Genomic DNA, 17,670 nt, shown 5'->3' on the forward strand with positions numbered 1-17,670 from the left:
TCATGGATGGTGATACTATTTGTTCATAAAGAATAAAAATAATCAAATAAGTTGGGAAATCTAGTAAATCTCCCTTCCATGCTGTGCAAATCAACTTTATGTGGGGCATATACCGAATCCATAAAGTAAATAAACTGATAAATCACATTAACTGACTAGATGAATACGTTACATTGAATAAATCACATCGCACGTGTATTGAGTCATTATTTAAAGAAAACCCATTAAGCTCATCTGCTCCGCAGACTCTGTTTGCTCCGGGACACACCTGTTTACTTTCCCCAGCAGTTTATTCATTCAGAGGCGCGCATAACCAAGCACCCCCTGTTGTTTAAGGACCAAACACCCCCAACTGCAAGTCACCCCCCTATAGTTTAAACCCTTAACCAATCGCAGGACCCGGGGGGCGTAGGCCAACGGCTGTCCCTGTGGACTGAGAATTACTTCATTCTCAAACTCATGCTCCCCAGTAAAAAAAGCGCCTGCTTTATTCATCGAGCCATCATCCAGTCAGTACTACGACAGTCAGTGCGGATCGTATCCTCGCCTTGCCGCTGCAAAACAAGAGAGTGAGGCGCGAACAGAGCAGCAGAGAGGGGACTGTGCGCAAGAGGAGGCGTTTATGTGCGCTATAGAGCTTGTGGTGCTGAAACGCGCTCAGTTGCACAGGCGAGCGGAGCCCCGCTGATCAGGAGAAACGGAGATTTTTCTATCACCTATACGGAGGATTTACTCCAAGTACTTGGATTGGTGCAAGACCTGCGCATTAAAGCAACTTGATTTGAACAAAATTGTGTAGGGAAATACAAGGGAACGATCGAAAGAAAGTTCTAAACTTTAAAGAGAGGACCAGCATTGATGCTTAGACTGTGTTCGGATGGCAGTAGAGACTTTCAGCTCTCCGAGCTGAGGTTAACGTAATCTGCCGGGTTTTTTAATTTTTTTTACCTTATTGAAGAGGTGGGCGAGGACCAGCAAAAGCTTCCACAGTCAGTCCAGTCGGAGCTTTCGTGCGCACACTTTCAGTCTGGACTGCAGGACAAGTGTTGAAGACTCCGGAAAGATGTTGGGGTTTTACATCGCATTGTGCCTTTTAGGAACAGGTAAGACATATTGTTTTAGTTCAGTAACTCTAATGATAAAATCGGATGTTTGTGTACTCCGTAGCGCTGCGTCAACCTATTCATAACGCGGTTACATCGCTCAGCGCGCTCCGATTTGAAGTTAACGCAGTCATTTTAGTTGTATCATAATTGCATTTTGTGACATATGAGGTCCTATAGTGAAACCCTGGCGATATGTTAGGCGAGTGGCACTGCGCCAAATGGATACAAGGGTAATTTGGAAATTAAACTTGTCCAATATACCCAGCATAACGCAGCTGATGTTGATGCAGCTCTCTTACAGAAAAGTACTTAAGCAGTGCCGTAGTACAGTGATGGTATCATCTGGTAGCTACATAACATAATAATAATAAGAAATACACGCATTAGCTTGATACTGCAAGGTAGCCTACTTAATAATGTCACATGTCCAAAACGTTGTAGTGTTTTTTTTTTTTTTTTAAGTAAATGTGGCAGTTTATTTTTTGTACATTCTAGTGAGTTGTCTGTGGATATGAAGAAAAGCTCTGTGACAAAGAACTTGATCGTTAAAATGTTTATATATATATATATATATATATATATATATATATATATATATATATATATATATATATATATATATATATATATATATATGTGATGGATGGAATGGATGAGCTTTGGGAACTTTTTTTTTTTTTTGAATGAATGAACATCAATGGAACAAGTGGCTGCGTTTCTGACTAATGCATTACTGTATGCATACTGGGCTTGAGGCTGTACTGTACATGACATGTTGACTTAGAGGTTGATATTCAGTGCCCCATTTAGTGACATCGTCTAGACAGCAGACTTGGTAGCTAAAAGAAAAGTTGAAGAAAGAACGAACTAGGTGTGACCACGATAATGGCTATCATCTAACACCCTTCTAAGGGTTTGGAAAAGTGCGTTAAAAGCCACAGAGGTCTACTGCATAGGAGATGTTCTGATCACAGCCTCGAAAACAGAAGAAACATCTCTTAATAATTTCACAACCAACGCCATCAGGAAGGCACCATCTCCTCTCTCAAACAGAATAATTTAACAGCATTAAATAAATATAAATGGTGGCGACCAGAGGTGCGACATTTCTCAATACAGTCTAAGGGGAGCAGGGAATGCGCGCGATCTGAAAGATTATGCTCGTCGCTGTGTTGATTTATTCATTATTTTGTACTTTATGTAGTAGTGGCCGCGGGCATCTCTCGCTATCCTGATTTGTTGTGAGCGTGAATGAGCTGGCTATCGCTTGCTGCACTCAGTGTGCTGCCTCTTTGTTTCTGCTCTGCAGAGTAGAGCTGGGAACGGGGAACTGGTGCATTCTTTAAAAAATAACCTACTACAATCGAATATTCGTGATGACTTTCGGTTCTACTAACGTTCTCGAACAAACATTTGTTTTCGCCTATGCGGACGGAACGCCGTAGGGGAGAGTGGGGGCGGTTGCAACACTTTTTACAATTCCTTCAGTTTCTCAGCGACTGTTTGTATTAGAAAGACAAAAAATATTTATATTAAACCCATATATGTCACCTACCTGCCCATACTGTTGCAACATGTGTACATGTGATAATATGAAAGTAATTTGTACTTAAATGGACCCTGAAAAATGTTGCAACTGTCCCCATATATGGGGACAGTTGCAACAGTACCGAGGGGCAGTTGCAACAGTCATTTAGATGTAATAAAACTCATACTTCTGCATCATTTTTCAAATCTTTTTTTTAGTTTATTTGAGACCAGAGTTCATTGAGTTAACTTTTTAAAGTAAAAAACAACCAAGTACACAACCATGTAACACCTTTGTCAAAATCCCACAAACTGATTTATGTAGGCCCAACTCAAATGTGATTTTCTGCCTAATAACATCAACTCATGCAGTTCTGACGGAAGAAGAAAACTAGAGCAAGCTGTTTGCATGTGCACAACTCACCAGCACATGATGTGGGTGTTTGCCAGTGTGTTGCTATGCATTTGCAAAGTATTTTTTGTTGTTGTTACTTACTAGTCCCTCCTTCAAAGCCAATTTGAAAATCATAAATCTGAATATCATATATCTGATCATTTGCAATGAGACAGCATAAATTCCTCAACAAGATGCATAATTTGAGGCAGTTAGAGTGAGTTAGGGGTTTGCTCTAAACACAGACACTATGCATGAGCCATATTAATAGCGATGCATGGTTTAGCAAAGAGACTAAATGAATAAATGCTAAGAAATACTAAGAAAATATGCACAACATATCCAAGCACAGACCTCTAGCTTGGCTACAATATGTGCTATTTCTCTAATATGCAGTATATATGCGCATTTTCTGATGATGAACTGTATGCCTTTAATATCTTAAAAGTTGTTCAAAGCATTTCTAAGGATATTGATTTTCTGAGATGGTGAATGGGAACATGTTTTGTGTAACATTAGCAACACAGTATTTGCTGTTTGATATCGTAGTCAAACAAATGCTAAGCATATCAATTATCGTTATGTGACCTCACTGTCCTGCCATCATTGCTTACTACAGCAGCAGCTAAGGACAGAATAGGTAGAGGGACACCCCTTTCTGTTGTCCTTTTCCTGTAAAAAAAAAGTTGTCCATACTGAAAAAAACAGAACAGAAAATGTAGGATACACTGCAGAGTTTGACTTTTAAAAAAGCAATTTGCTGAAATACAAAGAGGAGATACCTGATTATTGAAATATGTTCTTTATCAAACCACTGAATTGCCTTTTATATAAATTTTTATCTAATTGTCATTATTATTGTCATGAGGAACAATTGCAACACCATGTGGGGACAGTTGCAACAATGCGTTGCAACTGTCCCACCCCCTGGCAGCCATCTTAAAACTAGTGATGCTAGCCTAACACATTAGCTTGAACACATTGTACCCAAGTCTGTTAAGAGCTAAGAAAATGCACATTCAAACTATAAAACTATAAAAAACAATACTTAAACAGTTTAGACAGTATGACAAAAAATCTAGTAGTAAAAAAAGTTACTTTTTTGCCTTGAATTTCAGTTCTCCTATAAGGAGGTTTAGCATGTAGCTGTTAACTTCCAGAAAGAAGGAGGGGCATACTGAGCATGTGCAGTAGGAATGTCATGACTCTAGCTCATTCCTAATTGGATAAATCAGCAATGTTGCAACTGCCACACGTTGCAACTGTCCCCACTCTCCCCTACTCTGACAGCGCGAGTCCGTTTCACAAACGAATGACTCTCGTGAACAGGTTCGTTTGGTGAATCATAAACTAAGTGTTTCGATTCCTGAGATGATTCCAATGAACCAGTTCATTTTAGTGAATTACAAGCGCGACAAGTACAATCTGATTTCCGATAGAACGACTCATATGAGTCGGTTCCTTTTTGTGAATTACAAAAGTACAGCGTGATAAATGACATTCAAAATAATTCTTATGAACCGGTTCTTTATATTAAATCAGTCTGGCTAATCTGTTATTGTCAATACTTGTCATGCCATACTCGAAATGAAGCAAGAACTGTTTATATATATATGAGATATATATGAGATATATATACGAGATTCAAGGTAAAGTGAAATGCAAAACAATGCGCCACAAAATGGAATTTTAATTATTTGCGAACTAGTACAAAAAAAAAAAAAAAGTATATCTGTGCACAATCTACAAGGTTTGTTTTAAAAGCTCATTACTCTCCTAAGTAGTTGTTGTTAGCCGTATTCAATTTTGTGCTGTTTATTTCACACCAAAGGCGGCGCTATATTTTGCATATTCTGTGTGCTTTGATTCATTTGCGGAGAAGTACAGCATCCTCGAGCCTGGCCTATTTTTACCATGCGTCTGTTGTTTCCACGCCTTTTAACAAATATTTTATTCATTGGGTGTATTATTAACGCCGGCTTTGATTCAGCTCGAGATAAAGGCTTCAAAATCCCCCGGCCCCCTCAGATCCAAAAGTGTTTCTTCTCCCAATTAACGGCGTAACCGCAAGCGAGGCAAAGCGCTTTCGGTCTGCGCTCCAGTAAACGAATTAAAAACAAATGTTTATTGGCGGTTAAGCTGTGCTTTCTGTCTGTCTCTTTGATAAATGAGGCCGCCGTATTGACACGGATGGAGGCGGTAATTAAATTTAAATGTTGAATCTAAATGCCTAGCACCGTCACAAACTTAGAGGGAAAATATATTTTAGACGGAAATGTTAATAAAATGCCTGCCTGGTTCACAAATAGGCTCTAAATTTGTAATAATCATACACAGCATAAAAGCAGAATAGGCTTTGCTTCAGTCAAGTTTTGGTTTTATTTAAATTTTGCTCAATAACAGAGGTTAATCTCAGGATATGGTGTCAGTTTTTCTATATTGAGCTTTTTTATGTGGACTTTCTTACTCATTTAAGGAGAAAATATGACCCTGGCTGCTCTCTAGATGTTTTTCTCATCATTAAGTGGGTGTGTAAGTAAGACAGAAGGAGGGGGAGAGGGAAGAATAGGATGTAGCAGAGCAATTCTTTGACAGACTGGTGGCAGCTGCTTTGGGAGGAGCAGAGAGGCTCCCGGACGGCCTGAACCACTCATCTCACCTGACATCTATACAAGCAGCACGCCACACTCTGAAAAACCACCACCAGCTCACATCTGACTCACCAGCTCCCTCTCTGAATAATGGCTCATGGATAGATAGCGCAGCGAGAGAAAGATTGTCCTGGTTCACATAAACACACATGCTCCCTTACACACTCACCCAGATAGATACACACCCAAACGTAGGTGCAAACACACATCTCATTTATCTCTTGGTCTCTCTCTTGTTTGTCTTCTCTCTCTGTCTTTCTCTCTCACTCTCTCTCTCTCTCTCTCTCTCTCTCACACACACACGCACACATGATTTCAGAGTGTTTGACAAGACGAAGGCTCAGAACTACTAGAAAAGAGCAGGGATTGAAGCAGAGAACATGACAGAGTCTTGAAGCGACCAGCCCCTAGTGCCAGATATTCATGTGCATGCCCTTAACAAAGCTCCACCGCTTCTTTCTCCCAGCCATAATTTGCTTTCTCGGAATGTCCCTCAGTCTCCCAGTGGAATTATGCTGCACTGTGCCATCAGTATTCCAAGTAATCTCCAGTAGTTTTTTTTTTTTAAACCTTTGGCATGGGGTTGGTGAGTCCCTTAAGGCAGCGTTCAAAGGAAGCATGTTAAGATCATAAAACTTTCGCCTACTGCTTCCTTCCTCCCTAGTCCTTCTGCCTTGTAAAGAGCAAAAGAAATACATAACTTGACTATCCCTTTGTGCATTATTGTTCATACTTTATTTCTTTCCCAATCTGTAGGGCTGGTCATCAGTATCAGCAAGGTGAATGACTGAATAAGTTGACTAGTGTTGTCAAAAGTACCGACTTCGATGCCAAGTAGGTACTGAAATTTAAAAAAATGTGATGCTTTGAGTAGATTCATAAACACCTCTGATTGGCCATTGTGTTCACGCACTCATCAGATGCGTCTGTGATTGGCTGCAATGATCAATGCTTCAAAAACATGTTGTAAATAGACATTAATGACGCTCTTCACCGAACGCTAGATACACATGGGTGCGTTTGAAAGCAGGCGTCTATCAGCAGCGGCGGTCCACAGATAGCGGGAAAACATCCCGCTTTCAAATTCAAACACTTCCGCATGCTTTCGAATGCTCCCATGTGTTGATTGTAGCCAATCACAGACATATCTGATGAACGTGTGAACACAATGGCCAATCAGGTGTTTACAAATCCGCTCAACAGCGCTCAAAGCGTCACATTTTTAAAATTTCAGTATCGACTTGGCATCGAACTCTAAAATTGACTAATTTATAATAGTATGGTGGTATGGAATCATGACAGTAAATCTAATACTTGTGTAACATCCTGTCTGCTAAGATGTCTTTAGCGGGGCAGTTTTTAAAGATGGTACACATTGTTTTTTGTTTTTTTTTGTTGATTTTACTTTCTGTGATATCCCACAATCCTGTGTGGTGTTGAGAAAAAAGTCTATTCATAAATGTCAACTGAGAAATAATAATTACAATCTTTAAATAATTTCTTAGTTATGTCTAAGACTCACTCGAATTTGTTCTAGATCATTAGGCATCATTATGGTGCTTTGGAAGCCTGTCTAAAACAAGTTTCTTTAGTCGGTGCCTTCATACAAAACTGCTGTCTGTTAAGTAATTGACTGACTGGGCAGCAAAGCAGCTGGCTTTGGTTTCAGACTCAGCCACACACACATGTAAACACTCCAACAAACAGCTTTGCAGACCTGCAGTCTTGTCTTGATGTCTTAGCTTGCTCCATTAGAGGGACCGATAGTTTGACCTGCACACAGGGCCTCCCATTAGTGGTGGGGACTGCTGGGCGCTTAGATTGAGTGGGGTTGTGTGGTGGTATTTCTGGCCCTCTGGCTCTCTGGGTTTGTTTTAGGAGCTTTCTGTATTATGCATGAGCTGAATGTCCTAGGAGACCTTATGGGGACTGAAAATGACTTTTTTATGTATGTGTGTATATTGTTAAGAGGCTTAAAGGGTTAGTTCGAACAAAAATGAAAATTCTGTCATTAATTACTCATGTCGTTCCACACCCGTAAGACCTTCGTTCATCTTCAGAACACAAATTAAGATATTTTTGATGAAATCTGAGAGGTATATGACTCCTTCATAGACAGCAATATAATCAACACTTTCAAGGTCTATAAAGGTACTAAAGACATTGTTAAAACAGTCGACATGACTACAGTGGTTCAGCCTTAATTTTATGAAGTGACGAGAATACTTTTTGGGCACAAAAACAGAAATAATGACTTTATTCAACAATATCTTCTCTTCTGTGTCATTCTCATCTGTTGTTTGAGTCCAGCGCTTCCGGGTTCTACATCAGAACGCCGGCTCATTATTGGCCGGCACCTATGTCAGCATCACACGCATATGCCGTGCTGCTCACGTGATCAGCTTTGGCCAATATTGAGCCAGTGTTTAGATTTAGACTGCGTCACCTGCGTAAGGATAATGACAGGGAAGAGAAGAGATTGTTGAATAAAGTCATTATTTTTGTTTTGTTTTTGCACACAAAAAGTATTCTCGTCGCTTCATAAAATTAAAGTTGAAAAACTGTAGTCATGATGACAGTTTTAACAATGTCTTTAGTACCTTTCTGGACCTTGAAAATGGTGATTATATTGCCATCTATGGACGAGTCATATACCTCTCGGATTTCATCAAAAACATGTTCATCTGTGTTCCACTGAACGAAAGTTTTACAGGTGTGGAACGACATGAGGGTGAGTAATTAATGACAGAAATTTCATTTTTGGGTGAACTAACCCTTCAATGCTTGTATTGTATGTAAAGGGGCGTAATACGAGGTTGTGTGTCTGTGTTAAAGAAAGTATCAGATAAACTGTCTAAAGATTGGAAAAGCAGAACATAAAATGTAAAGGTAATAATACAGAGAATTAGTCGAATTTTTTTCTCTTTTCTTCTCGCATCATTTGCTTTTTCTTTCCTGTGGAAGCCTGTTTTCACCTCAGAGTAAAGTAAATGTAAAAATAAAGTTTAAAATCAGAAATAAAGTCACAATTACGAGAAATAACATGATAGTTGTTAGATATAAAGTTGTAATTGCAAAAATATAAAGTGAGAAATAAAGAGGAAATTTCGAGTCACATTGTGAAAAACAAATCTTTTTTAAACTTGAGACAGAAATGGGCTTCCATACTTTAACTGTTTTTCCTTATTGAAAAGAAGTAGCAAAGTTGGAAGGCGAGGAAGTTCAGTGATGAGTGTGTGCGTTAGAGAGAGTAAGTGTGTGACACACACGATTCACAATAGCGCCGATGCAGCAGAATCTGTCTGGTGCGGGAAGACTGCTGCATTATTTAGGAGACGCTCGTATGGCATAGATATGGATGAGTTTTGGCCTGCTTTGATGCGCTTGCACTCTGCAGAACGGAGTGAGATGGACTGGCTGCGAGCGGCTGAGTGCTCTGGGCTCTTTTACAGGGAGAGGTTGGCGCTCGGAGACAAATTCAACATAAAGGTCAGTTTTGTTTACAGCAGAGAGCAAATCGCGAGATTTTCTCCCCAGACAACAATCTAGCGTACGAATTTTATATGTGTTGCTGGGACTGCTGCTGAGAATGACATTCAAGCTTGTGAATAGGACCTATGGGATCAGGATAATGCTATACCTTCTCTTTACAGTAAAAAAAGAAAAACAGAAATCTGTAAGTTAACTTTTATAGCACCTCCTGTGGAGAAAAGACCACAACTCCTTGTTTTAAATTTTTTCCCGCGCCCTCATTTGCCCATCATAACGTTCAAACCGTGCTCCTGATGACACATACAGCTGTTAGGTTAGGGGGGTCTTGAAACAATGGCTCTCTCTGTTTTCTGCTACACACAGCCGTATTGTCTAATTATCTTTCACAGACATAAGACAGTGACCCTGGGGTCTCACCCACATTTTTCTGCCGCTTTCCACCCCCCAAACAGAGACACACACACAGAAAAATATTGAGGAGAATTAGTGGAATAGAGAAAGCAAATGAGAAGGGTTTGGAGGGAAAGGCTGTAATCAGCTTGCCCATGCAGGAGCACATAGATAAAGAACTTGGCATTGCGTTCAGGGGGGCTTTTGTTATCAGCTGTCAGTGTCTCCAGCCTGCACGGCTAATGGCAGAGCCTAGCGGAGAGGTGGCCAGTTGTTCCTCACTCTGGGACAAGGCCATCTCCTCCATCTCCATTGTTTTTTCAGCTCCTCTCTTCCTCTAACCTCGTCTCCATCCACCCACATCCTCACCTCATTTTCCTTGGGCGGAAAGACGAGTGAGTGGACAAAGAGGAATTGTGCTGACTTCTTCCTCTAGAGGAGAAAATGAAAAAGAGGGCAATGATGTCATCGGAGGTCTTCAGTCACATTAAAATGGACAGTTTGTTTTTCAAGGCCGAGAGTGACTCCTAGAGCGGAATTTTATCTAATGTATCCAAGGCCTTAGGAATTCCTGTCAACAATGTTGTTGTTTTTTTGGGAGGGGGGAGTGTGTTTATTCTGATGATGAGATACAGTAGGCAATAGGGTCAGATAATCACTGATACTTGCATACAGTGGAAAAAAGAGGGTGTTTACTGCTGACGATACTCCCAGATCACAAAGGGGTGAGGCTCGGCAGCCTGAGTTAATTTGGAGAAAATCATTAAAACAATGCCTAAGGAAAGACACAATTTCAAACACTCATTTCCTATTTTTAGAAGCACTTTGCTTGCATCTTTTCTCCCAAAATGCGAAAAATGTCACTGGTTACTGAGGGAAATGTATCACAATTTGGTACGAACAGAAGCAAGGAAGTGTTTTGACACAGGCGTGTGTGGAATGGGCTGGGATTTGGTAGAGCGCACATTGGCTTCTATTTTACTATCACCTCCAGTCCTCCAAGACAAAATTTCATATCTCTTGCTGTGACACAGGAAGCAACAGTAAATTGAAATTTATCTTCCATGTTGCTGCAATATCTGGGCTCATATTATCCTCTCGGGCCGAGATCCCTAAGCCCGGTCTTAAAGATGGTCCTGATATGAGAGGATGTTTTCTGCGGTGGGAAAATCCAATTCTGCTATGAAAACTGTTCATTAATTTTATCTGTCTGTTTATTTATTGAATATTAGATTTCTGTGTTTATGTTTGGGGGGAAATGTTGTACTGCAAATCATTGAGCTAGATTTGACATTATGTTCCTTTATTACTTATATGTTCTGGGGTTTGTGTTTGTTATAGTTATGGATTCATGCATACTTTAAATAATGAGTCAAGGAACGTTCAGATGGACTGACAGCTAACAGTAATTGATTGTTTTTCTGTCACACACACACACACAGTTGAAGGGTGTGCCAGAAGGGCAGCTGAGATGAGCGTCTTGTGGTTAAAGCTGCATGGCCTTTGTAGGGTGATTAGTCAAAGCCTGACTGTTTAATTAATGATTACTCCATCAAAGAAGACGTTGTGTGTGTGAGAGAGATAGAAAAGCTCTCAAAAAGCCACAGTCCGATTGTAATATTACATGTGATGCTTCAGGATCTAACTTTCCATATACTCTAGTACAGTGGTGTCTAAGTCATTTTAGGTTGACCTTGTTACATTGTACAGGCCTGTTTTTATTCTTTAAAGGATTAGTTCACTTTAAAATGAAAATTACCACAAGCATTACTCACCCTCAAGCCATCCTAGGTGTATATGACTTTCTTCTTTCTGATGAACACAATCTGAGAACAAATATCCTGATGCATCCAAGCTTTATAATGGCAGTGAATGAGACCAAAGAGTATGAAGAAAGTGCATCCATCCATTATAAACGAACTCCACATGGCTCTGGGAGTAAATAAAGGACTTCTGAAGCAAAGCAATGCATTTGTGTAAGAAAAATATCCACATTTAACAAGTTCTAAAGTAAAATATGTAGCTTCTGCCTTCTGTATTCTGTAACGTAGCATAACTGTTTTGAACTGCAAGAGGCGTTACACTTTCTCCCTAAGTTGAATATGGAAGGTGGTCTGGCGAAAGTTAGACATTTTACTTTATAACTTGTTAAATATGGATATTTTTCTTACACAAACGCATTGCTTCACTTCAGAAGGCCTTTATTAACCTCCTGGATCCGTGTGGAGTACGTTTATGATGAATGGATACACTTTCTTGAGCTTCATACACGTTGGTCCCGTTCACTGCCATTATAAAGCTTGGACGCATCAGGATATTTATTAATATAACTCAGATTGTGTTAATCAGAAACAAGAAAGTCATTACCTAGGGTGGCTTGAGGGTGAGTAAAGGTAGTTTTCATTTTAAATTGAAATAATTCTTTAAACATTCTTATCTAATAAAGTCTGGAATAAAGCACAAACTGTAAAAAAAAAAAAAAAAGAAAAAGGTTCTGCCACTTTAAGATGTCCTCCATAGCATCCAGCACAACAAATTAATGATTTTCTATTAGGTTATAAGTCCTGTTTTAGCTACAAACTGAATTTTACTTCATACCAATATAGCAATTGTAGTAAGTGTCTTTGACACCCTTGCACTAGTAGGTGACCGATTTAAGTTCCGCTAAAGCTGCCTAGATTCTGTATCAGGATAGGATCTTATACCTGCTTCCATTATAAGATAGCATCATATTAAAAAGCAGATCTCAGCTCAGCACAGCCCTACTTGAGCCTTTGGCATAAAGACTGTCATGCAGACAGGAAGACCCTCATTATCAGCTATTTGTGAACTCATTCTCTCTCTGTCTGTCTCTCTTTCTCTGCCACACTCACATCCCTTAACCAAATAGTTCTTCCTCTCTGGAAACCCCAGTGGAATGTGTGCGCAAATATTGTGATTGTGAGCTCGACCGTTAACCACAACTCCACACCGGAGAGAAGACCTTACTCAAGCTTCCCCACCACATCAGGGTGAAAGGCATCTCTGTTTAGTTTTCAGACAGCTGGGCAAGAAATTGAGAAAAGCATATATGTCTTTCCTTCTCTCTCTCTCTCCCCCCACTGTCTACTTTCACTTGCTTTTTCTTGATTGCTGAGATATTACGGCATGGCTTTGAATGCCACAGTGGGAGGTCGAGGGAGAAGCTGGCCAATTTGCTATCAAGTGAGGGGTGTCAGTCAAGGCGCGTCAAACAAGCTTTCCGCCGTCACTCATGTGTCCAAACATGGTAATTTTATCGAGCGATCTGAAACAAGCCAGTGCATTTGGAAAAAAAGAAGGGGCGATCAAATGATTTGGAAGGTAGAAAAAAATGAGAACCATTTAGCCAAGGTGTGGAAGGCTTAGGAGTCCATGCAGCTTGACTAAATGGTGCCAAGGCAGAAAGGGGAGAGAGGAAAAGAGGGGGGTCAAACAGATTAACTTCCAGCATCTTAGCTCTGAAGGTAATGGATATCCTTGTACTGGTGTGAAGGAACCCCTTCATCTCTTCTCCCAGTTTAAAAGTAGGAAACAGAGTAACAAAGACATACCAGATGAAAAAGTGACTGTCTGACACAGGAGACTGGATAGGGCATTTGGACACCCGGGGGCAATGATGAAGCCGTAACAAAGCAGTCAAGCTTTGAATGCACAGGTTGTCCAGAGCTGGGTGGATGAAAGGGAAAGCAGGGGGGGTGTTGATGGGTTGAATATGATACACAGCCTCTTTCAGACGATGAGGTAATGTCAGGGAGTGCCCCTGGACCTTCCTGATTGATGCATTCCAGCCGCTCTACTGCTGTGGGAGGGCTGTAACGGATTACAGCGCTGAACCCTGCACAAAAAAAAAAAGACAGAGAAACCTCTAATGGTCTGTGACTATTGTCTGGGTGAGGCGTCCAAACCCTGCAGTTCTCTGCAGAGTTCAAGAGGAAGTTTACACACACACAGGGACAGGTACACGATACACACCGAAAAGAGCTACCTCAGCGTTGTTGTGCAGGATATTGGCTGTTTACTTTTGAAATTCTCTCCCTGGTTCTGGCTTGCGGTAAACACTGGTGTGGGGTGCTTGTCAGTCACAGATAAGGACAGAGATAAATAGGAGAGGGAAGGAGTGAGATAGAAGACAAAGAGAACAAGGAACAAAGAGAGACAAAGAAAGAAAAGTTGCTAGCTAAACATAATGTCTCTTGGAGTGAATAATGAGTCTGTATGGACAGATGAAGTCTAAAAAAAGTGATATGCTTACTTTGCCTGAGCTTTTTAGAACTTTACCAAGCCGCAGCACAAAATGCCACTTTTTATGCATTTGCATGCATAAATATTATGCAGATTAGAATGGAATGGGCTTCATAGTCCCACAGTACTTTGCTGAAAAGACCAGCTTAGACTAGCACGAGTTTCTGTGAAGGTGGTGTATATATAACCATGTTGTTCACCAGTAAAACTTGGCTAGTGATGACCAATGCATGATCTGAAATGTATCCTGGTAAGCAGATTTGCTAGTCTTTTCAAGAAGCTAGTCTTTTCACTGCATATCCATTATGCAGTGTGAGCTGGAGCCTTATTTGTACCCTGTGTTGTCATCCATGTTTTGTTTTGTCTTCAGAGAAGGACACAGGGCAAAATTACTTGCCATCCTCAGGAACAGCATAATAGGATAGGACAAATACATAAGAAAAGTGTGGGCTGGTTCATGTGTGGAAGAGAGAAGGAGAAAGCAGGAATAAAAGGTCTGACACTAATGCAACCTGCTTTGTACTTTACCTCAAGCTTCTTGTTTTTGCTTTCTTCTCGAATGGATTGTATATGTTTCTGGGGTGTGACAAAAACAGCTTCGCCAGTATACCGAGAAAAAGATGCATTGGTATTGGAGGACACAGCAGGTCTTCTAGCTCTGGGGGCCAGGCTGGCTTTGTACGCAGCAGGCTGCTTGGTTTCAAGCATACCCAAACAGGGCCACCTCAGAGCAGGTGAGAGAATGAGAAGTATGTTCCTGCTGGAACTGCACTTCTCTAGTTTCTTCTCACTTACAGCAGCAGATGAAGCGAGATACTCTCTTGCCTGAAGATACAGGTTCAGCTTTCTATATGAGCTGCGTCCCACTGCGAGGAGGAAATTTAGTGATGAATTATGAAGCCCCCTAGACAACAGAGCACAAATGTGATAGGTTGTCATTTGATACTGACATCTCGCTTCCAAAGTCAATGTTTTGTTGAGTTTTGGTGGAGCTGCAGTTTTGCAAAAGCTTGTTTAGATATTAAAGGATTTCACAGGCAGAGGAATTTGTGGGAGTATTTTTTCAGAACCTCTTTTGAGCTTTGTACTACTAGAATGGCCACAAAAGCAAAACATTTTTATTGCTTTAAAAGCATGGACACTTGTACAATAAGTAGTTCAGTTAATTAATTATATTAACATGTTCTGGCATATGGTAATGTTGCTGGGTCAATTTTGTCTGTTTTATAGTCTTTTTTAATGAATCTGGAGAAGTACATACTGTGGATTGAACAATGTGTCAGCTCTAATTATCAATTAACCATGTAGAATATCTATAAGAACACCTCCATTTTCTCAGAGGTAAATTAATGTTACTAATTTACATTCTTTTAACATCATTTTACGTATTGATTCGGGTCATTAGTGTGATAGTAATTGAAGAGTTCACTGTACCGCAGTAAATGTGTTCTATTCACTTACACTGATGTTATCAGTTGTAATCATGATCAAATTAGGCTTTTCTTCTCAGCTGACTGTGAGACACATTTGTCTCAATTCTGATTTGCATGTTTTGTTTTTTTTTGTAATTGTGAGTTTTCTTTAAAGAAGAAAGGCAAAGAGATTTTTTACCTCTTTATGAGCACATTTTACTGCAAGTACACAAAATCCACAGAATTCTCCAGTTTATTCAAATGGGATATTTTCTAAAGTTTGTCTGAGTTAGCAACGGTAACCAAGATGGGCAGAGCTTAACAAAGGGTCCATTTGAATTTGGAATTTGAACTATTCATTTTATAAAAAAGGTTAAAAAGGCACTATTCTGATGAATGTGGACAAGCTTAGATACTGGTGCAGGGGTGTGTCTGATGTCTTCACTTTTTCACTCAGCTTGTTGAGAGGAGGTGATGGATAGGCTTCTAATGGACACCCTCAATCACAAGCTACTTAAGCAGACTGATCAGTAACAGAGTGGCAAAGAGGCCAACACAAACGTCCTTTCAACAGAGCCACAGGGAGGTTCAGCGATCATACATTCTAGTGATTAGCCCTGTAACCGTCCATACACTGCAAGCCTTCACTCATTTACCAGGCATCTCAGAAATCTATGGTCCAAACTCACCATGAAAGAGTCTTGAATTGTCAAGCGGAACCATAAAAGGCTCCGTTAGAGCTGAGTCTTTTGTCCCAGTGTGATGCAGTAGCTTGGTGCGAAACCTCTTTTGTTTTGCTAATGTTATTAATGCATTCACTTAAGTGTAAAAGTAAAGCAGATTTAACTCTGTAGGGGAAAAAAAAAAAGATAGGGTGGTTTTTATATCCAATTTGTATTGTACAAAGGTGTTTGTACTATAGGCATGTCAGCGCGAAGGTGTGAAGTGTACTTATTTGTCAGTGGAAACTTCCTGTGAGTCTGAATCGGTTGCCATCATGTATTTTTATAAAACACTATAGTTTAAAATGGGATGAACTCATTAGCCCTGTTCCTTTGAGCCAAGCAAAGAAATCACAAATATTAGCAGTAGGTGGGGTCTCTCCTCTCAAAAACACTCTCCCTTTTGTCTCTATCTCTCCCTGTGATTCAGTGTATCCTGTTAACAAGTGCCAGCTTCATCGAATACCCATAACACAAGTCAGTGTGTGCGTTTTCACACCAATTAACAGCTCTCTTTTGGTGCCTGTTGAGGTGATGATGGCCCGTCTCCGGCCAGGCGCATGGTGTTTGTGTGTATTTGGATTTTTTTTCTTTTCTATATTCAACCTTTTCTATGTTCATTAGTAAGCAGTAAATTTAGTAGCTTAGAACCTTAAGGCCTGTACACACTGGGATGAATATCGCACGCGATTATTGTCGATGTTTAATGCCTCGTGACTAAACAAAGGGCACCAATGTGAGTGCGCACCGACGTGAAAAATGTGATGTGTAAAAGCGTAATTAAAAAAAAAAAAATGCCTCCGGTTGTTTTTTGGTTTTTTTTGATGCGCCACGTTAAAAACTGGCAGACCAATGAGAGTGGCGCTTTTGTTCACGTGCCTGGAGATGCTGAAGTTACAGTAAAACACGACTTGGTGGCGCTCAAGCACAAAATAGTCTTGCCGAGCACACATTGATACCAAGACAACGAAGAGAAAGTAAGTAGACGAGGAAGACCCCTACAAACTGTTCTGCCAGTTCTTGGTCACACCAATAGATGTGTATTATTTCTGTATTTTTACTGTTTGTTTTTTTCTTTTTACATTCAAGAAATATAGTTGAGAATGTTTATTTCATAAATATGTTTATTTGCACTACAGTTAAGCACAAGCGCCACATACTGTCAGGGAGTGAATTTGCACGTCCACTCTGTGCATCACCAGAAAATCACTTGGTTATGAACACAAAAAACGTCTCGAAAAACGCTGGCGATAAACATGTGCGATATTCGTCCCAGTGTGTACAGGCCTTTATAGATCTGATTGATAGAACGGCAAAAGGTCCAATGAATGTATAGGGATTTCTCAGGCTTCGTATAGAGTTCTCGGTCTTCACAAATCTAGCATTGGCTGACTAGCTCTCTGTCAAATTAACAGCCTACTCTGCAGCGTTCACAAGCTGCCCCTTAAGAGGTAAAAACTCCTCCATTGGCCGAGAGTTGAGTGGTCATTAATATCAGGCTGGTCCTCATTGGCACAAATGGCAATGCTGGAGAAAAATTATTCTGTCCAACCCTCTTCCTTTCTTTTCCTCTCTCTCAAACACTATCTTTCTTTTTTGGCTCTCAGAGCCAAACTAGCATCCCCTCCTCTCTTGCACTCTCAATCTAGATAATTCAATCTGTCCAATATCAAATAATCGCCTCCATTTTTTCGGCCCATTTTAACCTTATCA

The 17,670-nt window shown here is 40.2% G+C and overlaps 1 protein-coding gene across 1 annotated transcript in view; it reads left to right on the top strand.

Annotated features, from left to right (window-relative positions):
- Positions 1 to 525: 525 nt before the first annotated feature.
- Positions 526 to 17,670, top strand: part of kirrel3l (kirre like nephrin family adhesion molecule 3, like) — a 46,695-nt gene continuing 29,550 nt past the window's right edge. Inside the window, exon 1 of the mRNA XM_067364874.1 lies at positions 526 to 1,103. Coding sequence (XP_067220975.1) covers positions 1,064 to 1,103 — 40 coding nt within the window. The 5' untranslated portion in view covers positions 526 to 1,063. The remainder of the gene's footprint in view (positions 1,104 to 17,670) is intronic.

The sequence above is a fragment of the Chanodichthys erythropterus genome, chromosome 17 (assembly GCF_024489055.1).
Source record: "Chanodichthys erythropterus isolate Z2021 chromosome 17, ASM2448905v1, whole genome shotgun sequence".
Classification (NCBI taxonomy): Eukaryota; Metazoa; Chordata; class Actinopteri; order Cypriniformes; family Xenocyprididae; genus Chanodichthys; species Chanodichthys erythropterus.